This window comes from Squalius cephalus (genome assembly GCF_949319135.1).
Source record: "Squalius cephalus genome assembly, chromosome: 3".
Lineage (NCBI taxonomy): Eukaryota > Metazoa > Chordata > Actinopteri > Cypriniformes > Leuciscidae > Squalius > Squalius cephalus.
Genome location: NC_137124.1, coordinates 21,297,663 through 21,322,591, shown reverse-complemented (window position 1 = coordinate 21,322,591; position 24,929 = coordinate 21,297,663). Strand labels below are relative to the sequence as shown.

General features: G+C 36.9%; 2 protein-coding genes across 2 annotated transcripts in view; both read right to left on the bottom strand.

The window, feature by feature from the left end:
• Positions 1 to 143: 143 nt before the first annotated feature.
• strc1 (stereocilin 1) lies at positions 144 to 18,705 on the bottom strand. The gene is made up of 28 exons (XM_079865812.1): positions 18,649 to 18,705; positions 17,606 to 18,304; positions 17,461 to 17,485; positions 15,219 to 17,277; positions 14,732 to 14,794; positions 14,429 to 14,539; positions 14,167 to 14,321; positions 13,390 to 13,576; positions 12,870 to 12,985; positions 12,591 to 12,720; positions 12,250 to 12,432; positions 10,352 to 10,390; positions 8,601 to 8,777; positions 8,299 to 8,439; positions 6,834 to 6,895; positions 6,532 to 6,667; positions 6,177 to 6,265; positions 5,945 to 6,080; positions 5,546 to 5,742; positions 5,351 to 5,441; positions 5,061 to 5,223; positions 4,749 to 4,924; positions 4,357 to 4,512; positions 3,500 to 3,642; positions 3,251 to 3,399; positions 2,870 to 2,967; positions 1,096 to 1,246; positions 144 to 913 (listed from the first exon to the last, which is right to left on the bottom strand). The coding sequence occupies exons 1-28, from the start codon at positions 18,695 to 18,697 to the stop codon at positions 813 to 815; spliced, it is 5,982 nt and encodes a 1,993-aa protein (XP_079721938.1). The 5' UTR covers positions 18,698 to 18,705; the 3' UTR covers positions 144 to 812.
• Positions 18,471 to 24,929, bottom strand: part of ctdspl2b (CTD (carboxy-terminal domain, RNA polymerase II, polypeptide A) small phosphatase like 2b) — a 20,081-nt gene continuing 13,622 nt past the window's right edge. The window contains exons 11-13 of the mRNA XM_079866573.1: positions 24,540 to 24,666; positions 23,160 to 23,255; positions 18,471 to 22,766 (exon numbers count right to left, since the gene is read on the bottom strand). Of these exons, the coding sequence (XP_079722699.1) occupies positions 22,701 to 22,766; positions 23,160 to 23,255; positions 24,540 to 24,666 (289 nt within the window). The 3' untranslated portion in view covers positions 18,471 to 22,700. The remainder of the gene's footprint in view (positions 22,767 to 23,159; positions 23,256 to 24,539; positions 24,667 to 24,929) is intronic.

Sequence of the window (24,929 nt, the reverse complement as noted above, 5' to 3'; positions counted from 1 at the left end):
ATTTATGCACAACAATACAAAATGAAAATACTGTCAATACAGTCTGACATTAGGTGGCATGAAATATTATGACAAATAGGTCGATTTACATAAGTGGTCAGAGTAAATACATGAGTGAGTTTATAAATCAAAGAAGGAAACTTCACAATCATTTTTTTCTTTAATACAACACATTCTGATATTTTTCCAGCATTTCATTGTATGAAGTCTGCTAAAGCAGTTAAAAAAAGTTAATAAATAATATTAATAAAAACTAGACAAGTATAAGTCAAACTAAATACAGATCCAGAATATGATACATTAAATCTCCAAGCAAGCAATTATTCAAAAACAATCAAACAAAATCACATTATCATGACTGAAAAACTATTATAAAGTGCTGAAAGTAGTATTTCCATGAGTTGTTCTTCTTGTACTTTTTTTCCAGTTTCATGTAACCCATTTTAAATTACATTCAGCATTTTAAAAGTGCTGAATATACACACAGTATTAAAGTTACATCGGTAACACTTTATTTTACAGTGTCATTGTTACACGTTACATGCAGTTACTATAGTAATAATAACTATAAATTATGCTTAATTATATGCAACTTACCCTAAACCAAACCAAACCCCAATCCTAAACCTATAGTAAGTACATGTAGTTACTTAATATTATGCAGTACTGAAATATTACATAATATTTATATTACATAACTAATTAGTACATAATTACAGTGTAACAAAGACACCTTAAAATAAAGTGTAACTGTTACATCATATTGCGCATATTTGGGAAGGAGAGTTCAATTGAGCATCTACAGACCTAACTCATCCCAGAGGATCAGCAGGAGAAAGCAACAGCAGCATTATCAGGATGCTGGAGAGGTAGAGAAAAGGACAGGGCTGCACTGCAACTCCCAGTGACCTGCCTGAAAACATACACAAATACTGTGAGACATTTAACATTTGAGAGTGACTATTCTCAAAATATCCAAATATCAACCATACAACTTCGAAACTGTATATTGTATATATATAAACAATATTATTTTAATTAACGTGTCGTGGAATGAAATTACTTTTCCTTCTTTCACAACAGGAGTGAAAGTACCTCTGAAATCAATAGGTTTGTCCTCCCAGGGGTTGAGCACCATGTACAGGGCCGTCTCCTGAACTGGAGATAGAGCGGAGCGCTGGGCGTCAGTTACAGCAATGGCCTGATCATAGGTGAACATACGAATCTGTGCCTGATTAAACACTACCTGTGGAGAGAGAAAGTAGAAACGCCAAGTAAGAACAACTCTAAAATTACTTCAAAATACTTTTAATCTTAAAAATAGAGGACATCATGAGAGTATTTGCCCCCTCAACCAGACTATCCTGCCCCCTTAGTCAAGATGAATGTGGTAGGAGATATTAATTATGGAATAGAATAGACAAATTTTTTTATTAATTTTTTATTACAATTGCCAAATGCATTGGCTTTCTAGAATTAATATTAGGTTACTATAGCAACATTTTAGTTAAGGATAGTCTGTTTCACAGTCACATTTTGATTGACACGTTTGACACATAACCTTCATTATGCTGAACTTCCCGTGCCACGAAAAATGCAGTTAAAGCTATGATGAATCATTTTCCCATGTTTAGGGCTAGATTATTGGTTGTAGTTAGTTGATTATTTCACTGTATTGTTATTGTTTGTCACCGGCTGCAGTTCAAGCTGTATTAAAGGTACAATATGTAAGAAATTTGTCGAGAGCTCCACGTCCGCGACTAATTTGGACTTGACAGCGCTTCACGAGTCATGACTTGACAGAGACACCGCTCTTGCATGTACTTTATTAGACAGGTGAGCAAGTGTACATAAATGTAATCAATGTTATATAGCTCAACATGATGAAATGTTAGAATATGATCAGTAGGCCTATGTTATTCTAATGTTGATCTAGCTTACTGCTAGTCTCATACAGCCAACAAACTAACACATAGAATAACATTATAACTTTCAACACACTCAAATGCTGTTTAGTATGATAGTGTAACGTTAGACCAAATGAAGCGCTGCGTTACCTCACAAGTTTAATTCGTCAAATAAACTGATCTGTGTGAGTAGTAATTCAGGACTTGCGGGTAGTTCGGTAGAATTAAATGTCCTTGTTCCTTTATATCCGCGGGACTCGTGTGTGGCGCTGATATCTGTCTCTCATTAGCATATCTGCCTAATACATCTAGAATACCTGTCTCTTATTAAAAAACATGAATGTTTTCACTCATCCATAAACATTATTAGATCCATCAGCATGACAGCAAGTCCCATCATTCCGCTTATCACTGCGTCATCAACCTACACCTATGTTATTGTAAGAGGTTAGCGATTATTTTTTTTACATATTGTAGCTTTAACAGCCCTTTATAAAATAATGCATCTGTTAAACGGGTCGAAATGAGTGTATGTTACATTAGTTTCAATGAACTACATGGTAAATCCGCTGAAATTGTGTATCTAACGTATTAAGTCGTATTTATATCTAGTGGTCTTAAACGTGTTTATATCATGGATATAAAGTCAAATTTGTTCGATTATGTTGTTTTCCTTTTTGTTTTATGTAGTATATTATTTATTGCTCTGCCATCTGAAAGTTGCTTGGTAGCTTTTAGTTTCATAGTTGTAGTAACGAGGTTTGTTTATGCCCGGCAAATACGTAAATGTGACACTTCAAGTATAGCCTTTGCATCACGTCATCGCCCCTTTCGTTACTTCGCCCCCTCGTCTGTGCTGTGCTGGTGCCGGCTCTGTCCCAATAGCAGCTATGAACACAAGCAAATAGTCGCATGCATGCATCATACGCTTTAGGGTGAAGCAAGAGAAAAGAGATACTAACTGCAAATTTGCCCGCTGGGATGAGAGAGATGGCAAGTGGGGTGATTCCTTCAATTTGTTCCCTCACCAAAGCAGACATGGCTATATCAGGCAGCCCCGCTATAGAAAGGGGAAAAGTGCACAAAAACCCCATGTATAAACAAAAAAACAGCAACTATGAACCAAAAAGAGCAAATAAGGCACAAAGTTCTTTATGCTATTGATGCTAATAATTCACTTATATTAACTATATCTGTTAATCTAATAGACACATTTATCCAAAGCTACTCCCTAGCTTGTCCCTGGAGCAACCTTGGATAAAGTGCCTCGCTCACAGCCTCGCTATGGTGATATCTGTGGGAATTAAACCGCCAACTTTCTGATTACAAGCTCTGAGCTGTACCTGCAATCGCTCCAATCTCAATAAAGACCTCTGATCCCCAGGAGCTGACTGGTCCAAATGTCAAGCTATGACTGAGCAGTCCTATCAATGCCTGCAGCTGCTCCTCAGAACAGGACAAACGCAAACGGCCCAGCCACAAAACTGCCTTACTGGAATGAGAAAAACACATTTCACTTTCAGCACAAGAGTAAAAAATGTAATTGTATGAACCATACAAACAACATATTAGAGTTTGTTAGGTAATTCAACCTGAACTCCACTGGATTCAAACTGCGCATGACTGGTGCATCTATCCCACACACAATGTGCCCCAAAGCCACAAAAGTGCTGGAGTCTAACTGGTTAGGTGTCTTTCTGGTCGAGTTCAGCACCGTGGAGAATAATGTTTTCAACTGCAATTGCAAAACAGAGGTCAATCATGTATACTACAATAGTTTGGTGTCAGTAACAGTAAGATTTTTTTAAAGAATTTGAATACTTTTATTCAGAAAGGACACATTAAATTGATCAAAAGAGACAGTAAAGACTTGCATTGTTACAAAAAAAAAAACCCATTTCAAAATAAATGCTGTTATTTTTCACTTTTTATTTCTATATATAAAAAAATGTTTATCACAAAAATACTAAGCAGTAAAACTCTTTTCAATACTGATGATAATAATAAGAAATGTTTTTTTTCGTGTGTGCACCAGACCAGATACTGGAATCATTTCTGAAAGATCATGTGACACTGAAGACTAGAGTAATGATGCTGAAAATTCAGCTTTGCCATCAGAGGAATACATTACATTTTAAATATTTAAATAGAAAATTGTTATTTAAAATTGTAATATCTCATATTATTACTCTTTTACTACTGTATTTTTTATTTAAAAAATGCAGCCTTGGTGAACATAAGCGATTTCTTTCAAAAACATTTAAAAAATCTTACCCACCCTAATGGTATTGAATGGTATTGTGTACATAAATAGATGAAGGAATGAATAACAACATGCTTCTCAAAGTCAATCAGCATATTTATATTAATCAGTGGTATATTGTGTCTTACAAATGGCAACTGTACCAGCCATCCCAGCTCACTTGCAATGTTTTCATAAACATTTTACCTGTCTGCTGGTCCACGTGTTGAGAGCCCCCATAGCTGAAATTGACTGAATTTCAGACAGTCTAAGAGAGGCCAATTCGTCAAGTAAGAATTGAGTGGCAATGCGACCCAACTGAGAGATCACAGAAGAGTTAAAAGAGGAAGGCATCCCATATACCTACAAAAACAAATAATAAAAAAAATTATATTAGTGTATAATGATATTATATAACTTATATTATATTGCAGGTATGCAAACATTAACTGAATACCACCAACATATTACTGGAAAGTAGAAATTCATAACGAGGATATGTCTAATGATGTGAATCATCAAATGTCTCTCTAAAAAACATAAAACACTTGTGAGAGCGTCATTTAGAAACATATGAGCTGATGGATAAAATCAGGCACCTCCTTGGTCTTTGTAAGGAGCACTGACAGCTGGAATGCACTGAAAAAGGGATCCTGGCCAATGAGCTCCAAGCACCTCCGAAATGCGGCTAGTGGCATGTTTCTAAGGCTATCAATACTCCAGGCAGCAGGTTGTGTCATATGCAGGCTCTCACAAGTGGGGATCAGCCCAGAAACTAAGAGACAAAGAGGAAGAGATGAAATGAACTGGGCTAAGTGGTCAAAAGTGTGAGATGGCATGCAATACTACTGTATTATATCCATTCACATTTAAACAGATGACATTCTGTCAAGGCAGAAGATTGCACTTACAAGTGGCGCGTCCCACTCTGAGGAACCCGAGGAAGAACTGAAGTACAAACTGCTGCTTGTCAAACAGCTCGGAGGGTTTCTGACACAGAGAGCCAAGCTCTCCTCTCTCCCACTTCTGCTGACTCAGGAACAGCCTCTCAATGCGCTCTAAGCTCATCAAACCCTGAAGACACATGTAGACAGGTCAAAACACAGACAGGCAGTGATCGAAAATACTTGGTCAGCTGGTTGTGAGGAACAGTATGTGTTTTTAGATGATGTCAGACACAAAGAAATATCTGGTCACTTACTAAGGGGATGAGTTGAATAATCTCGTTTGGAAGAAAAAACAAGAAACGGTCCACTTGGTTCAGTGTCTCTGATGTCCAGTTTTGTACATGGCTTTGTGGAAAAAAACAATTACAGTTCATTGTTATGAGGCATGAAATATTTCTGGTTTTGATGTCATTTTAAGTTACAGTGATTTATGTTGTAACTGTCCTTACCCAAATGTCCTCGTTTCAATTAGCATGCCTGCCACCCGGTTTCTTTTACTGGCATTGTAGCAGAAACCTTGTAGGAACTCCAGACCATCAACAAAGAAGCTCCTATCCAAATTCAAAAACATTTCATCTGCCACAAACGTAGCCATGACACCTAGCGAACGAAACTCCTCTTCAGTGTACAGGCCTGTGTACATATTCTGATAAGAAAACCAAAGAAAAAGTGGTTGGTTACAGATTTAAAGAGACTACTTATACTTAACCAACTTTATTAAAGTACAGGTCACACGATATCTTAAACTTACCTTAAAAATCTTGTTAACCCTGTCAGAATCATTAACTGGGAAGGTCCTAAACAAAAATATATACATGACCTTTTGACCGTAAAATAAGGGTTTTTACCAGTCTTTGAACCATCTTGTCCACCAGGAGAGCTTGTTTGGTGCTGGAAAGCTGTAGGAAGAAATGTGGCTCCTGTACTATCATTTTCCTCAGGGAATCCATCTTATCTGGTGGAAATCTCTTAATGGTGCTCATCCTTTAGATAACGACATTAAATTTAACATGTGAAGACATGATTATATGCATATGTACAGTGTAAATCCATTTGAACTGAGTTCGAATCTTGACTCACGGAAGTGACAGCGCAATCTGAGAGCCCAAATCTCCAAGTAACTCTGAGAAGAAGTCAAACTCATACAGTTCCTCAGTTACACACTTTATCTGTAGTACAGAAATGAAAAGGAAACTTCTGTAAAGAGAGTGCAGGAGTGTTTTCCTTAATTTACACAATTTGTGCAATGCTAGATCCAATATTCAGGGTTCCAGACATCTCAATTTACAGGCAGGCCTACACTCAATTTTATAGATTAAATTACCAATGAAATAAGACCTTAGTGAAGACTCGATAAAAAAAAAAAAAAAAGAAACCTAAACTGGTAATCTGTAACATTTAGGTCTTAAATTTGAATGTAGGTTTACTAGCATACCAATGAGGGGTGGAGTGGCACAGGCTGCTCTCTCAGAAACGTCAGAATGTCACGTAGAGGAGATAGAGATGCCAGGTTTTGGAACAATCTTCTAAGGTCTGTACAATTCACTCCCGTAGCTACTGTCCCCAGAGACCTTTCGTGTCAGAGAGAGAGAGAGAGAGAAAAAAAACATGATTACTTAACTTAACGCTAAACTTAAACAATCACTCAGTACTTCACTGAGCAGTGCCATGATTCATGTTGTAGACCTCGTTTATAATCACAAAATGAACTCACAAATACATAAAGGCAAAACTTACATATATTCGTGTTGTGAGAGACTTGGGTGGGCGAAGATAGCCTCTTTAAAGAGAACTTTAGCCTATTGAAAAAAACAAAAACAATCATGGGTTAAAGATTATAATATAGCCTTCATTTGTAGACAAATATGACAAAGCATCATTGCAAATGTTTTGTATATTAAGGCTGTTTTGAATGCTTCATATTTAGGTGGTACTGTAAGCTTGAATTGTCTGATGGTAGGAAAATGACTTAAGGAATTTACTAATAGGTCAGGGGGAACAATTACTGTAACCTGTTCAATATTTATACATACATTAACAGTGAAATCAGTGACTTCCGGCTCTGTAAGCTTATCTTTAACAGGAAAGGGGATGACAAACACTTGCATGCTTAATGTCCTGGAAAAAAGGGACTGACAGTACTAGAGCAACTCAGGTTGGTTTCCATCTTATTTTCAGATAGTGAACAACAGAAGATACTGTGTCTGGTGTGCTAAACCAGACACAACAAAGAAGCCTATGCTCTATTATTAATAATTAAACCAGTAATTAGACACTGTAGTATTGTACTGATCTCTGTGGTAATGGAGTATAATGATGAAAAGCACACTTGTTATGCTCAAACACAACTTTAATCAGACCAACTATATCTGAAAAATATATTTCGCCATTCAGACCTGAACCAGATTTGTAGTTCCAGAAGGAAATACTAACCGATACATGAAAGGCAGCAAATGAATAATGTTAAAAGTTTTACATAAGGTTTTGTTTTAAGTTTTGGTACTGTGCTAATGAAATGCTGCATTAGAGCAGTCGTCTTGTTATCTGTCAGCTGAGCACAACAACATTACCAGTACATTGTCTTTGCATTTCATCAAAAAATCCTGAAAAATATATATCATGGTTTCCACAAAAATATTAAGCAGCACAACTGTTTTCACCATTGATAATAATAAGAAATGTTTCTTGGGCTCCAAATAAGCATATTAGAATGATTTCTAAAGGATCATGTGACACTGAAGACTGGCGTAATGATGCTGAAAATTCAGCTTTGCCATCAAAAGAATAAATTACATTTTTAAAACATATTAAAATAGAAAAAAGTTATTTTAAATTGTAAAAATGTTTCACAGTATTACTGTTTTCACTGTATTTTGATCAAATAAATGCAGCCTTGGTGAGCATAAGAGAAGTTATTTCAAAAGCATAAAAATGTGTACACAAGAAAGAGAAGACAAATCACAATTCATTGTGCAAATAGATGTAAAAAAAAACAATCATAATTAAGTAGGCAAATATTACAATGATATCACTGTTATCTCTGCCACCGTCAATGGGGACACTGTAAAACTTAATAAAATACATCTTAATTTAAAATAAAGCACAAATATGAAATGTATTAAAATAATGTAAAGTGTACAAAAACCTTGCAAGTTCTGTAATTGTAGTTGATAAATGTGTGTATGACTAGACTAGAACATACCTGCTGTGTGTTCCAGAGGCGAGTGTTTACAGCGGAGTCTCTGACCAGCAGTAGAGGTACTTGGGGAATCACACTGAGGAGTGGAGTGCTTGAGAGCAAAGGTTTGACTTCATCCATCCACTGGGACACAGAACTAGAACCCTGAAAGATGGTGGCAGAACAATTTACAGCATTTGTATTACTACGATAGACGCTAACATTTCTTGTTTCCCTTAACTGAATGCTCCAGTATAAGCATGTTTGAGCCGAGATGTCTGTGTTCAGAAGCCTAAAGGAAATATCTGTTAGAGGGAGTTTCTTACCCAGAGTTTGCAGATGACAGTGTTGACCTGAGGGGGGGTGAGCCCAGGTGTCTGAAGGCTCATGCCAGGTAAGGCTTCCAGCAGAATATCAGACGGTAAAGTCCATAGAGTTTCCACCTTTACTCCACTCACAAGAGACCCCAGCATAGACAAATGTCCAGAGCCAGGCAGAGCCAGCTGAGAGGGAGCACAAAATATCACACGTTTAATATTTCTACACAATATTCAGTATTGTTGAGAATTTAACATAACAAACTGGGATCCGGTGAATCCCAGGAGACTGCAAATTTCAGAGGGAAAAAAAAGTTTTTACAAAATATATTTTAAGGGCTGTTAGTTACATATTAATGCAATAGGCTATGCATAATTATTATTATTTTACATTCACCAAATATGACACACTTTTTCATTCTGCTTTCTAAAGACTACTAAGAAATCATGAGATTAATTGCAATTATTTTACTGCATCGACAGCACTATTTTTATTTTTTTTAAGAAACAAGACTTAACCTTGGATACACTGTCATCCCTAATAAAAATGATAGATTGTCCAGATAATATTATAATAATATTTTAACAATATATATATATATATATATATATATATATATATATACCCTATCATTCAAAAGTTTGGGGACAATTTTTTAAAATACCTAATTAGCAGTTAAAGTGATAGTTCACCCAAAAATAAAAATCTTGTCATCACTCACCCTCAAGTTGTTCAAAACCTGCTGAACAAAAAAGATATTTTGAAGAATGTCTGTAATCAAACAGTTGATGGACCCCATTGACTTTCAAAATATAAAAAAAATACTACGGAAGTTGATGGCAACTGTCAACTTATTTTTATTTCTGGGTGTACTATCCCTTTAACAAATCAGCATATTAGAATAATTTCTGAAGGATCATATGACTCTGAAGACTGGAGTAATGATGCTGAAAAATCAGCTTTGCCATTCAAAAAAATTAAAAAATAAATAAAATAGGTAACTGTTATTTCAAATTTGAATATTATTTCACAATATTTTTGTTTTTACTGTATTTATTATCAAATAAATGCAGTCCTAGGAAGCACAAGACACTTTTTTCAAAAACCGAAAAGAAAATATGCCAACCCCAAACTGCCTTTATATTTTAGGAATGGGGTCCCTCTAAAAGAGATCATCACCATTTGGGGGTCGTTTCATTTGTCATCAAAAAGGTTTGAAAAACCCTTACAAAACCAATGTAACTAGCTTTACGTTAAATGAATTAGCTTGTGCCATACGCAGTCTATATTTCAAAAACAGATGCTTCTTTAGGTGTCTCAGCGACGCCACACATGTGAAAGACACTCACTAGTGACACCCTATCTGACCCACATCACAATGTTCCCATAAACCTTAGACACAAAATACAAAGGGCCGCTTGATAACTTCCTTGTGCCTGGTGTAATCCTATACCTTGAGGAACTGCCAAATCACATGGATCATACAAGTAAATGTTACATGCACTTTCAAACATGCAAAGTAAACTATAAAGAGTAACTGACGGGTCAGTGTAAGTGCGTGTGAGGCCAACGCAATTGTCCTTGAAACACCCCAGAGTTGATTACGCTGGGTTGTGGGCCAGCTGGCTGAGGAAAAGTGCTGACATCTCAAATGCAGGCACACACATGTACGTTCACAGGGGCTAGGAATTGGCTATCTTTTCAAATAACATCAGAGCAAACACTGCTTTTCTCAACCTCACTGCAAAGACATACTTACACTCAAATTGGCTGAGATCTTGTCGATGATAACACCAGCCTTTTTGAAAAAATAAACAATACAATGATTAATAGGGAGTGAATAATGCAGTGCATTATAAAGCAATGAAACAACAAGATGAAGAACAAATATTCTGATAAAGCTTAATTAAAGTTAATTCGTAGTTACTTTTATTTATTTTTACAACACATACGTATATTGACTTATACAAGGACATTCTCCCTTTCAACCTATAGTAAAGACTCCCTATGGACATCTGAAGCTTTCTGTTTTTCCATTGTACTCTCATCCTCTGCCTTCCTTATGTTTTGGGTGCACACTGAGATGGACATGCAGAATTCACATTTGGTCATGCAGAAATAATTAAAGCGGTTGAGCAGTGACACAGTCCTTTACCTATATCAAATACCATGGGTCCTCTGACAGCAGTCTACCATCTGTTGCAAAGCCCTCGAGTTTAAACCCACAGGCCTGTTTGTAACCTTTGACCTCTACTTAATTTCAGCATCCACTAGGGTATACTCAGTGTCCAAAATTAACACGACTAATGCAAAATGCAAGTCACAATTGCATTAGGCAAGCAAATAAAAGTTACAGGCTAGTTGGTTCAAACAGCTTTACTAGGAACTGCAGCATTAATTGGGATAGATGAAAATGTAAGAATGATATTCTGACTCTTGCCAATGTAACATGAAAGATTCGGTAATACTTTATTTTACAGTGTCCTTGTTACATTTGTTACATGTACTTACCATAGTAATAACAGTAAATTATGCATAATTACATGCAACTAACCCTCAACCAAACCCTAATCCTACCCTAACCCTATAGTAAGTACATGTAGTTAATTAATATTACTCAGTACTTAAATATATAATTACACTGTAACAACGACACCTTAAAATAAAGTGTAACCAAAGATTCAAATGAAACTGTGTGACAATGTTGAACATTTCTCACACTACGCTACCAAAATGAAAATATGACGAAGAAAATCAAGATTTTGTGATAGTTTTGTGATAGTGTATGATACTGTTTCATATTAATAATTTATTATATTAAATTTCTTTTTTATTGTATTTTTATATTTCTTTGAACCTTTTTATAACCATAAGCATTTATAAGCATAGGCCATATTTTATAACCATGTCATAATCATATTTTTTTTTAAATCATTTTTATGTAAAACACTTTGCATTACCACTGTGTATGAAATGTGCTAAATAAATTGCCTTGCCTACTCCTTCCATAAATATGCTAGAAAAAAAGAGCTCAATATTCCCATTGTAATTGGGGCAAATAAATATTCTTAATAAATACAAAATATAGTTTCATAGCTGGTGAGAAATATTTATGGCCTGTAAACTTTCATTCGCCATTGGCAGGTGGTGCAAAAAAGTTCATTTTGGACCCTGGATATGCTATACTTACAATAAACTTACAGTAAACCAATTAAAGACCCGTTCACACTAAGAAGGTAACGATAAAGATAACTATATTAGCATCCACACACCAACGCACGATATCGTTCTGTTTATTCTATACGCGTGCTGCAGTTTTGTCAACTACCACTTTAAATGCTCGAGCTCTTTAAAGCAGGGTGGATTCTGATTGACTGTGAATCTTTTTATCGTTCATCAGCTAGAAAAGACCATTCTGAAAGTGATTCAAGCATATAGTTTCTCTATGTTGTTATCGTTATAGTTGTGGTCTGAACTTATATTTAAAAAGAGTTTTAGAACTATATCTTTATCGTCATAGTTATCGGTCTTGGTGTAAACAGGCCGTACGACTTACAATATATATATATATATAAAGACGTATGCTAAATATGTATTCAGATAAAGTTACTGGTTTTATTTTTTTAAGAGAGCATGTTAATACTGTAAGTGGTGTACCTGTGCTGGGGTGAAAGGCACAGAGGCGAGGGTGCTGAGGGCAGGCATGAGCTGGGCTGAGGTGAGCTGCTGCAGGACGCTGGATCCCAGCAGGGGCAGAAAAGGGGCAAGCTGAGAGACTCTCTGAGGAGAGAGACTGGAGGGAGACTGCAGCTCAGATGCTTTCAAGACCAAGCTGGATATCTGGACACAAAAAGAAAAGTAACCAAAAACACCAGAGGCGATTTTAGATGAACCACTGAGGAATTATTATTTAAGAGGGTATCGTTTTTAAAGAATAGGGTAAATATAAGAGACAATAATAACTAATGAGACCCCTGATCTGGACCATGTTCACTAACCATATTGCTAGGAACACTAAATCCCTGGATAGCGCATGTTCTAATGTTGTCCTGGATCACTGAAAAGGCTTCTGTTCCAGCATATGCCATCAGATCGCTGGGGTGAGCCAGACAGGACAGATTACCTAACCTGGAGGGGTGTGAGAGGAAACAAAAATTGTTGTGTTATAATGCTTAATGCCTTAATCTTTTTGTATTTCCATGACCCAAATCTGAAAAATACAAGAAATCATATTGTTTTGATTTTAATGGAGTAAAACAATATCATATTTAGCTAACCTCCTGAACTGGTCTACTGTGAGATTATTGAAGGCTCCAGTGAGACTCTGAGCGATGAACTGCTGCTTGAGGAGACCCAAGGTGTTACTCTTTAAGACATCCAAACCATTCAGCAGCTAAGAAAACAAAACACAAGAGTATGCCATAAGTCATCATTTAAGACCTTTTATATATTGTACAAGTCATCCGGTCAAATTATCATTTTAAATATGATCTTAAATGGTCGTTTTAAACTATAATGACGTATATTTCATATTAAATCTATTTGTGAATTATGTCCTTTTTATATGGAAAGCAATGCATATATGGAAGTGTTAGCACCACAGTCTTATTCAATGTCCAGTACACAGCCATTCTTAATGTATGCATCTCTGTGTTTATTTATTGAAAACAGACTACGAGGGCATGTCTGTTAGAATGAGCCAGTGGCAAGCATTGGCATTTTACCCAACTGAGCTGTCTGAGGGTTAACCGGAGCCAGATGGGTTCAGGTATCTTTGCGAGGTGTTCGGGCTGTTACCTGAGCAGGTGAGAGGTACTGGAAGCTCTGGAAGGGCAGATAGGCGATCAGGTTACCAGTGTCTCTGATGAAGGATAAGCTGCCGGCTGTCATGTTGGGCAAGCTCATGGACCGACTGAACCATCGACCAAATGCTTGCTGCTGCTCCAGGGAAAGGTTTTTGATGCTGAAGTTAATGATGTTTAACCTGGAGAAAAGTAGGGGAGCGGAGATGTTTTAAAGTAAACAATTTGAATGATGTGTAAAAGCCTAAATATTTTGCAGTTAATGTTAACTAAAACTATTAAAATCCTTTTCACTAACTGAAATAAAATAAAATATAAATATTCGATGAAACAAAACCAAGAAATGTTGCCTTGCCAACTAACTGACATAAAGTTGAAGTAAAAAAACAACAAAAAACAAAACAAAAAGACAAAAAAACACATAACAAATTTACTAAAATTAAAAAGAAAGCTGAAAATATAAAATAAAAGCTAATTCAAAATGTTAATAAATACTATAATAGTATATAAATAATATGAAATGAACACTGATATTCTAGTGGTTAGAAATACAAAAATTATATTAATTGTATTAACATATTAAATTTACATAAATTATAATATCAATATCCCACTTTTTTATAAAGTTTGCAATTCAAACAGCCAATAATCATAATAAAATATAATAAATAAAACATAAATTAACAAAAATAAAACACCAGGAATTGAATGATGTGATCAACAGACGACCCTTTTAAAGCTCTTTAAACAGGTACGTAGGTGTGTCACTCACGCATTGATATTGTTTTGTAGCGGTGGCATTGACATGATGTCTGAAGGTGTAGCCAGAGCCAACAAAAGGCCCATGTCAGGGAACAGGCTAATATCCCTAGGCAGGTGTATTTGGAAAAGCACGGACACCATGGTGTGCAGGTAATCATCTGTTAGCTTCAAAAGAGGAAAGACTCTAAATTATATAAATGCATGTAACTTTATTGTTTGTACCATCTCGGTTTTATGTGATATACAATGATGCAGTAGTGGGGATGGTTTACCTGCAAAGTGGCATAGTTCCTATTATAGTACTGCAAAACCTCCCTTACAATTATGATGTCCGCTGCACTGAGCACTGATCTCAGATGAGATAGAGGAATTCGAAAATACTCCTGTAAACCAATAATGAGAACTGTAATTCAAGCTGTTACTCTCACAATGATTTCAGCAAACAAAACCGGATATTGTGTATGAATGGTAATGCGGATGGACAAAGTAAAACATGAATTTTGCTCCAACACCTTTCTGTATTAAAGTACAAAGCCAGTTAATTAAAAACATGCAAATAAAGATTTACATCCAACCTTGATCAGAAAAAAGTTAGTGGGGACATCTCTTCCTGTTTGCATCAGACTGGTCAGAACTTTCTGAAACACACACATGCAAAGTTTCAACTGGAAATACGGTATCTGAACCATATTGTCATGTAAAATGAAAAGGGCAATGACATCTCAACACTGATTTAAACAACAACATAGATTAGGTATTTGTATCATAGTACCAATGTAGAGACAAATCAAATTACTGTACTTTGAGCTAATATTACATGCTAAGGAAGAGATTTAAATTATCCGGTGTCACAGCTAACACCTTATACCTCATGTTGATGAGCTAGATCATGGGTCAATTACAAAATAGTGGTGAACCCAGTAAAGGATATGCTTAATTAATAATCAGAACTAGAACAACTTCCAGAACTAATTCAGTGTCTTTTTTTTGGGAAACACAGGTCTAATGAAAACAATGATATGAATGATATCCCCTGTTCTGCAATTGAATAATAATACCAACCTCAAAGCACTGCAAAAGCACACGCTTCTTGTCAAAGTTGGCCTCATTGTCCATGTAGACGACAATTGACTCCAGCACACTAAGCCGAATATTCTCTGTCACCCTCAGAGAGGTCATCTGGCTTTCTTCTAGAGCCAACAGCAGGACAATCCACAGGCTGGTGGCCTGCTTGACCACTGATGTCACCTGTGTAGTCATGAGATTCTCCAAGCGAGGTTGGAGAATCTCTATCCCACAGCGCAACAGCATCTGAAGGCCCTGGACTTGACTGCCACCTGGTTGGCAGACAACGCTGAAGTCTGCGCTGCAGGTCCAGTTTAGCCTCTTAGCTAACTCCCTAGGTAGACACGGCGGGGCAGTTGTGCTCCCATTTAGACTGTCGATAGGGGGAGCTGTGTACGTGGCACAGAGAGCGCTGACCCAGAGGCTGGAGGCCTCCTGAGTGATGTGGGTGAGCATTAAAGAGTCAGCACAGACAAAGGAGATAAAGTTGGCCTGGTCATAGTCCCAGCAAAGAGCGAGGAGAGCAGCATCCGGGAGGACCAAAGCCCAACTGGAGTACTGACACTGCTCAGATGGGCGGAAACCCATCAGGCTCCCCCCGTTCCCAGCCCCACCGCCTGGGCCAGACGCAGTCAGGTTTGAGCATTGCTCCAATAACCAGGTGTTGTCTAAATTGGCCAGCAAATTCTGGAGAACTGTAACATTGGCACATACATTCCGAGTGAAGTTCTCAGTATCAAGATCGGCACAGAGAGCAAGGTCGCTCATGTCTACAATAATAGGCTGGCTCCAATCTGAATAGACACAAACCTGCGCCAACACTTTCGTGGTGTCATTGTTAGAGCACTCTCTAATCAGCCATTGGTTGTCGAGATGAAGAGACAACTTCTCATACAGGGTCAAGTTGCAGCAGACGTTCTGACGAAAGCCTGTCTGGTCGTACTGCCAGCACAGAGCGACTACAGTCGGATCCACAGACATGTTAGTCCATTTGTTGTAGTTACACCAGACTTCAGTGCTTAGCGGTGGTGGGCTCGTGGGGGGATTGCGGATGGAGTAAGTGCAATATTGCGCTACCCAGGTATTCCCGCTGTTAAGCACAAGTACAGTGACGAACGTGTTGTTAACACACACCTCATTAATGAATCGAATCTCATCATTTTGGATACATAGAGATATCTGTTCATGGGTGACTGCTCTTAAATTCTTCCATTCTGAGTATTTGCAAGACTGAGCCACCATGGTGTTGATGTCGATTTGTGGAAGAGGTTCAGAGCAATTGGGCTTCAGCCAGCTGTTTTCTTCACTGGAGTACACAACCATAAAGAAGACCAAACTGTCACACAATAGCCCCTCAAATCTGTCCATGTCATTATACCAGCAGAACGTCACTATTGATGGGTCGATGGTTTCAGTAGTCCACGTGTTATATGAACAATACAGGTTCACTATGTATGCGTCTGATGTGTTTGCACAGAATTCCCACACCCAGGCATTAATGGGATTTCTGACCAGCACTTGCATAGCTTCAGCATTGTTACACACAGCAAGGATGAATGCCGCACGATCATTTTCACTGCACATTGTGACCAGAGCAGGGTCCACGGAACCACCGGCAGTCCAGTTCTGGTAGTCGCAGAGGAGTTCGCTGAGGCTAAGGGTGGACCTCGCAATACGGCTTGATTGTGCAGTGGCAGGATCACTGCAGGGTTCCATGAGAGGTAAGACGACGTTCTGGATCATGTGACACGTGCTCCTCCAGACCTTTGTCACTTCGGCTTGAGAGAGTGTGCGGAGCGCTTGACACATCTGGTAAAGGACGTACGATTCCTGAGATGTTGCTGTTAAAATTGCCGCACAAAGGGTTTCATTGAGTTGGTTCAAGTTTTGTTGGTCGCAGGTGAGACTGGAGGTGCGGATGTCCACTAAGGGTGTGCCAGTACGACTGAACTGGATGCATTCTGGACCTGGGAAACTGCAAGGAGGTGATTCAGGAGCCAAAAACATATCCAGAAGTGATTCTCCAAAAGACCAGGTCACATTATGATCCATGCCCCTGAATATAGAAAACAAGACAGAATTAATTGAGAAATTATTTCTATTTTAGAGTAAGATTAATGATGCATCATTATATTGTAAAGTAATATTCTTATTCAAATGTGAAACAGGAATATGGGCTTTCAGAGACATGAAATGCAAAAGAACCGTCACACTGCTATTTCTGCTTCCAGTGACATACCACATGATAAGCTGTTTGAGGTCACCTGCATATAAACAGACAGAAGGAGAGTTGGAGAATCACTTATTGCACTGAAAAATGTATTCCAACATATGAAAAAAAAAAATATATAGTATTGAAGAACCGAACTGAACCTATGACAAACCTTGTTGACACTTCTCACTCTGGTCTAGGGTAGGGATCTCAATGCCAAACTGTAATCCGAGTTTTAGAAAATCCACTGGAGTTTGAAGCGCACTCAACATGAATTCAGACACGAAGGACATCACAGGTGGAATTGTCATGTCCATAAAACTATTCCATAAGGCTAAAAAGTTGTCTGAGAGCAGATAAAGCGGGAGGTCTGAGGACAAAACATTTGTCAACATCTCCTGAATAGAGTTTAACTGAGTAATGGAGGAGTCTGCCATTCGCAGGTTAGATGTTGACATGCAGGCTTGAGATTTAACAGAGGAGATCACAGAAAGTATCTGTTCACTCAATGCAGATGAAATGGTACTAGTTAAATCTGCTTGCCATCCACAGTGCTGTATGTCTGCCAAAACACAAATTAAAGCCTGAGGAAGAGTTTCAATGAAACTGTCAATCAGCATTGGCTGGTATATAGTGAATAAACTGTTGAATATTGTGAAGTAAGTGTCTAGGTTAGTGCTGTCAATTGCGATTCTTTCACGGGGTGCTGTCATTCTGCTCATGCTCTTTTCTTCTCTTGACAAGGATCTGATGTTCTCTATCAGGACTTTCAAGTTCCTCTCAAATTCATCCTCACTCCTGGAGCTCATCTCACTCTGTCTGATGATGGTCTTGGGTAATGAGGGTTTTCTGGAGTCACCACATGCACTCCCTTTGAAGAAGAGGCAAATATATTCACACTACCTTAGCGTTCATGCATTTATTAAATTACTGGGTTAGGACACCAGGTAATAAATAATTAGTAGAGCTTGTTATACATTACTTTTATTGCTATTTAAATTATATGTAATATGGATAAAATGCCAACTGTAATGTAAAAAAACACAAATGTTTATTTAAATATATTATCTTCACCCTGACAAATGACAAAACATAAGTTCACCTTAAACATTCAGAGATGTCAGGCATTTTAAATTGTACAAGTGCTAAGAAAATAAAAAGGAATAATAAAAAGGAAACGGGAAATAAAAGACAAGACAATAAAAATACTCTTACCTAAAATGATGCTAAGCATGAGCAACATTAAACTTCCTCTGTGGTGCATTTTTACTGAGAAATATCCATATGTCGCTACGGCGGGTTGTTAATTTAACAAAAGCATGGCCACTGTCGGCTGAGAATTTATTTCCATTAATTACGATATCGTCGTAAAAACTAACACAACTGACTACTTGTTCTGTAATGAAGACTCTCTGTGATTCCTGGATTTCGACTGTTCTATCACGGCTGCAGTGTCACTGCAATTCAATCCTGCATCAGTAGCCTAATTAAACAAGAGCAGAAAATAGGTGCGAAACACACGGAACGGATTTGAGAGTGGAGAGACAGCCGAAAGTGCTGAAATATTAACACGTCGTGTTGACTGTCAGCATCTCTGTCACAGTAACGTACACCCGAGCAGTGACACAGGTAGAAACAAACGGAAGCACAGGTGGGGTGGGTATAAGGTGATGCAGCACGACCGCGCGAGTTTACAACACAATTAACTTTTATCTGAAATCACTTTATCTGAGTATAAAAGTAAACTTTTCGTAACTTTAATCATTTAAAAACCATAACAAACACCATTTGAGGCCAATTTACATTCTCCATTTTAGCTTGTTTAAGTAGATTTGAAAATGAGTTATTAACTATTACATTTAGATAGATTCATGACATTTAAAAGGCAACCCATCAAAACTCATTTGACCCACTTTAGCTGAAACCACCATAGTTAAAATCTATATTTAATAAAGGATCAACCAAAAAAAAAGTGTAAGATAATGCTGTTCAAACTTCAGGGTTCCCACACTTTTTGTACTCACTTAAAAAAAAAAAAAAAAATCAAGCTGATGACATACTGGAAAGCAGAATAATCTATTACCAAAAGGAAAATACATTTCTCACTTTAGTATTTTTTTTTCTCCCATGACTATAACTGACCTGAAAAATCACAATGTTCTGCTTTCATGATTGTGGGAACCCTGAAACTCCTTATTTATTTAAAAAAAGAATTTGTTTTTATAGGCCTCATCAATTTAGATATTTGTATATTCACCTACTTTAACGTTCTCTCATTCAACAAAGGCTTTAATTTCTCATTTGTGAGGTTGCATCAAATTGCATCAATAAGATGCCATTTATGTTGACAGAGTCACACAAAATTTATACAAGTCATAATCATAAAATCTCCTCGATATTACACACCATTTGATGGTAAAAGGAAGTAGCAGAAAAAGACATGAAATACAACCATCCATTCATAAGTATCTAACATGTTGTTTTGACATAAGCTAACATTAAAATAAAAGAGCATGCAATTTTCCAAAGACTTAATTTCCATTATATGAACAATCTTAAATAACACGTTTCAGGAAATGACATTTAGACCAAGAGTGTTTTTCCAATGCAGCTCAAGGACAATCGCAAGCCATATGGCTTTTGAAGATGAACAGTATGAAAGAAAACAAACCTGAAACATTCATCTGCAAAAAAAATGCCTTGATTAAAATCCCAACTCACACATAACAGGCTTTTTACATGCGGAGAATGTTCAGTGATTGTGCCAACTACATACAAAAGATACAGTAAGACTGGGGGGGAAAAAAAGAAGAAAAAAACAACAACAACAACAACAACAAAAAAACACTGATGACAAGTTAGATCTGCATTAATACATTTGAAAATGAAAACATTTTGAAAAATAGATATGACATGCCTTTCGGAATACAAATAATCAAAAATACAAAAAGATTTTCCTTTAACTTTTTTTTTTTTTCATGAAGCTGCAATATGCACAATATGCACAATTAGTACAATATGCTTTGTACAAAATTAATGAACATTACAATGAACTGGTTGTACATATGAAACAAACCTCTGCATCATGTTACACTTAATTCACTACTGCTTTTCGACAATCATACAAAATAATTTTCTTTGTCTTTGTAAGAAAGTGCCAGGGCCTAACAGTAGATGCAACCCGCCTCCTAACATCTAAGCTATCATTCTGGACTATTAGCATCATTCAGCTATTTTGCATCAATGTAGGGAGAAGGAATAGTTGACACTAAAAAAATGCTACTTACTATGTAACACTATGTTCAAAAAGTATGTGTAACCATTACCAAATCAGTCTTTGCTATGAGAAAAATACTGTGTTTGTGGCTTGTGGACTCTGTCAAAAAACTGTCAGTAGAGCAGGATCCTTGGGATCACACTTGTTCACTCTCTCCTTCAATTGGGAAGTACCACAGGATATTTAGAGTTAAAGCATGAACACCTTGCAATTCATTTTTATAGTTATAATTTTAAAATGAATAAAAAAAACACTACATGATAATTTTCTTACTGCATACAAGATGTGCGGTTTTTTTTTTTTTATTCAACTAAAAGGCCTCAATTTTATTTTAAAGTTATGAAAATTATATTTTCAGGGAAAAAAAACCCTACTATGACAGGGTCACAATCCAATTTAGACAAATGATGCATTCAGTGATTGTCTATTACTAAGAATGACCCATTTATCTGAAAACAGCACACTAAACACAAACAGCATAAATGGCACCAGTGGCATGAGTAGAAAATGAACATGTTCATTTTGTCAAAATAAAACCATTTACAGAGCAGAAAAAGATAAAAGGGAAAGCAACTAGCCTGGCCCTGCTCCACTAACCCTGAATGGCACTACTATCGTTTCAACTCTTACTCTGTATTACTCAATTTTAAGTTTCGCCTATAACAGTGGAATTAAAAAGGCAATATGAGAAGAATCGAGAGGAAGAAAAAACATTTCACAGAATAATTATCCCTTTCTCCTAGCGATGCACACTCATTCATCTAGCTTACATCACACAATACTTCTTGACACAGCTACCCCCCCCACCCCACAGAATCCCAGTATAAAGAAAAGCCAGAACGTCAGGCAGTAAGGTTTAAACCACAGCGATGAGACTGGCTGTTGTTATGCTGGTGCTATAAACAGGGCTCTACCAGGCTGCAGCCCTCAATCTTCTCCATTGCAGTTCAGTTTGAATAGATCAGATCTGGGTAATGCTACATTAACTTCAAATTTTAACATGAAAATACTTGCTTGTTATCTATCACTAAAACATAAAGGTGATATATTTTTAAAGAACACCAGTAATAAGAATAAAAACTAAAATGTATATAAAAAAAATACACAGGCTAAATATGAAACAATAAGAAGCAAAACAGTAATTAATTTTTTTTTAAACAGTAGCTGACGAATAGTATTTTGAGGTGCTACTTAATTAACAAGTAAAATGTTAAAAGGTGAATAAATATCTGTGGAGAGACAATAGCAAGAAGCCGCAGAGCTCTGATGCGTTGGTAGGAAACTTCTTATTTAAACAATTTGAGAATTTAGTCACTGCAAATCTTTTTCTATGAAACAGCCATCACTCTGGTTTAAACCATTCTCATTCACACCACATAAAAACGAACGATTCCACTGTGCTGTAAAAACACCCAATTCAAGAACAGAACAATTTTCAACCAGACCACGCTCTGAGAAATGAACACATTTTGGCAAACAAAACAAGTCAGGAGTTGAAAACACCAACCAAAACGTACAGATGGAGAGGAATGCATACTGAAATCAATTAATGAAAAATGAAATTTAGAATAAAATAAAAATAAAATAAAAAATTCAATCACAAGAATCTAACTTTTGTCAGACGGTATGCTTTTCTTACTGGCCATTCCTGATGAAATTGGTCAAAAGCCCAACGGTGTCAACCAATCCCATTGGAGCACCAAAAGACATAATCTTCTTCTCTTCTGACTGCTACACATTCACTTAGTACGGGATGAAACAACTGAAGAGGCGACACGAGAAACTTCAAAACTCTCTGACTGCGCAAATGGCAAAAGTGCCAAAAAAGAGTCTCAAAATGTTCAGAATTTGTTTTTGATGTTATCTTAGCGATGAGAATTTGGGGGAATAAAAAAAAGTTAATTTGAATAGTAATGGCAATGATTTTGTAATGCAAAATGTTTATCTGCATTTGTTGTCTTTTTTTACTGTCCTGTCCCACTATGTGCACTCAGTCAGGGGGAAGGAGGTCATGCAGCCGAAACCGTTCACGGACATGTGGCCGCACATCCTCATTCTGTGGACGAACAACAATGGAAAAGTACAATTTGTATTTAGACAGATTAAAAACAAGAATAATTAAATATTTTTACATGTTTTTTATACATCATAGTACTTTCTGGTAATGTAAAAAATAAAAATAAATTTTTTTTTTAATAAATAAAAACATCACATCTAGGGCTGGTACCCTTAGAACAAAAATACATAAATAAAATAATGAATATTTATGGAATTTGTGACTTTCAGAGAACCTCTGATTAAAAAGAAACTATTTATTTATAACTTTATAAAATTATATTTATTTAAAGCAAATGAAGCGGTTCAGTTATTGCAGTCAACATATGTCACCACTGAGAAATGTTGAAGTGAAGGTCACGAAAACTAAGAGGTGAAGAACATTACAACATACCAATTCCACCAGTTTCTCCAAGAAAGGGACCAGCTTCAGAAGTTCGTTGTCATTCTTGTCCATGAACCAGCTCTCAATAGGGATCCCATTGGAGAGCTGTGGGTGTAAAACATGGGTTGATGGTTTTATTTATAAGGACTTTCCTTCATCTCCCTAAGGTATTTCTTTATTGGGTAATGTTGACTATAGCCCTATTCGGACGGGACTAGTGTAACATGGTGAGGTGGGGTAAAGTAATTATTACCAGAGCTTCACAGTGATTTTAGTCCCGTCCGAATGTGCCATCTCAGTAATCATTACAGACAATGTCAGGCACGAAACATCTTTTAGCGTTAGGTAAGTGCCTTTTACCAACACAACCCAATCTGAAGTTAATTAATACATCATTCGACTGGACATACCTGTTTTATATAAATATAGGTTATATGTGTTTGCGCACGTGATATCTGGAAGCAACGTAATACGCACATGACGACAGGAGGTTGACGGCAATGCGCAAATCGAGTTACTCCTCCCACTTCTGCTAGTTTTACTGGGATATCTTATCCCGTGCGAATTGGCCATTAATATTACAGACGTCCTGTGGTAAAATTACATTACTCCATCTAGCCTTAAAGTTAATCCCGTCCGAATAGGGCTTATGAGCTCAGTCACACACCTGAACACTGTATTTATTACAAAAGTAACAATGAAAATGAATACTCTGTCACTTTCTAAATGACTACATAATTACTACTCCTAATTACAATCTGGGTGGGGTAGGGGGTTGCGGCTGAATATAAAACTTAACGAGGAGATTTTAAAGCCTTACATAGTATATTAAAAAAGGGAGATTAATCTATATTATTTTAAAGCGTGATTGATCTATTAATATATTACAAACTAAAACTAAGAATAAAAATGTACTAAAATTGTAACTAAAATACAATTAATTTAACCTTCAAGTATGTTTTAAGCTTGATTCTTTTAAAGGAGTAAGATTTTCACACATATTTTTTCCTCTGTACTTGTTACAACCTTGGGTAATTTATAATAAACTGATATGAACATGAAGTGAAGTGAAAGTAACATGTAGCCAAGTATGGTGTCCCATACAAGTGCACACACACACTGTGAACACACACCCGGAGCAGTTCGGCGTCCGGGGAGCAATAGGTTAGGTTAGGTGCCTTGCTCAAGGGAGGAAGGCACCTCAGTTGTGGGTAATGAGAGTGAAAGAGAGCGCTGTTCATTCACTCCTCCCACCTACATTTCCTGCCGGTACTCAAACCTGCGACCTTCGGGTTACAAGTCTGACTCTCTAACCATTAGGCCACAACTGCCCCACCATTGTGAAAGTAATGGTGCAACGTTATGATTATGCAACCTTGGTCCACTCACCTGATAAGCAAAGGCTTGTGGCGAGTTATCGATAATTATAGTCTTGGACAAATCCCGTCCGAGGATATTCAGATCCTTAATGTAGTTTCCTTGCACACAAACACAGTGCTCACGAAATAATCGGTGCCTAGAACATGTTGGAAACACACACAGAGAGAAGAATGAAATAAATCTCCAGGACTAGAATCAATAATGCATTTGAAGCAAAGGGTTGACACCTGAGGATGGTGTGGAGTTTACATGTGCCAGAGACCAAAGATCGCCATCTACCGCAATCCCTTAATTCCTCATTGTAACCAAACACTACAGAGAAACTCTGCACAGCAATGACCAAGCTGAGGCAGGGTTACTCAAAAACTGACACCCTGCCTAAATTTACATTTACTCTTA

Excerpts from the sequence above, each read along its gene's own strand:
- strc1 (XM_079865812.1), bottom strand. The coding sequence starts at position 18,697 with ATGCACCACAGAGGAAGTTTAATGTTGCTCATGCTTAGCATCATTTTA. Across the intron at positions 10,391-12,249 it reads TGCCTTTCACCCCAGCACAG|GCTGGTGTTATCATCGACAA; the intron begins GTACACCACTTA and ends TTTTTCAAAAAG. Across the intron at positions 6,081-6,176 it reads CAGATTGCGCTGTCACTTCC|GATGAGCACCATTAAGAGAT; the intron begins GTGAGTCAAGAT and ends CGTTATCTAAAG.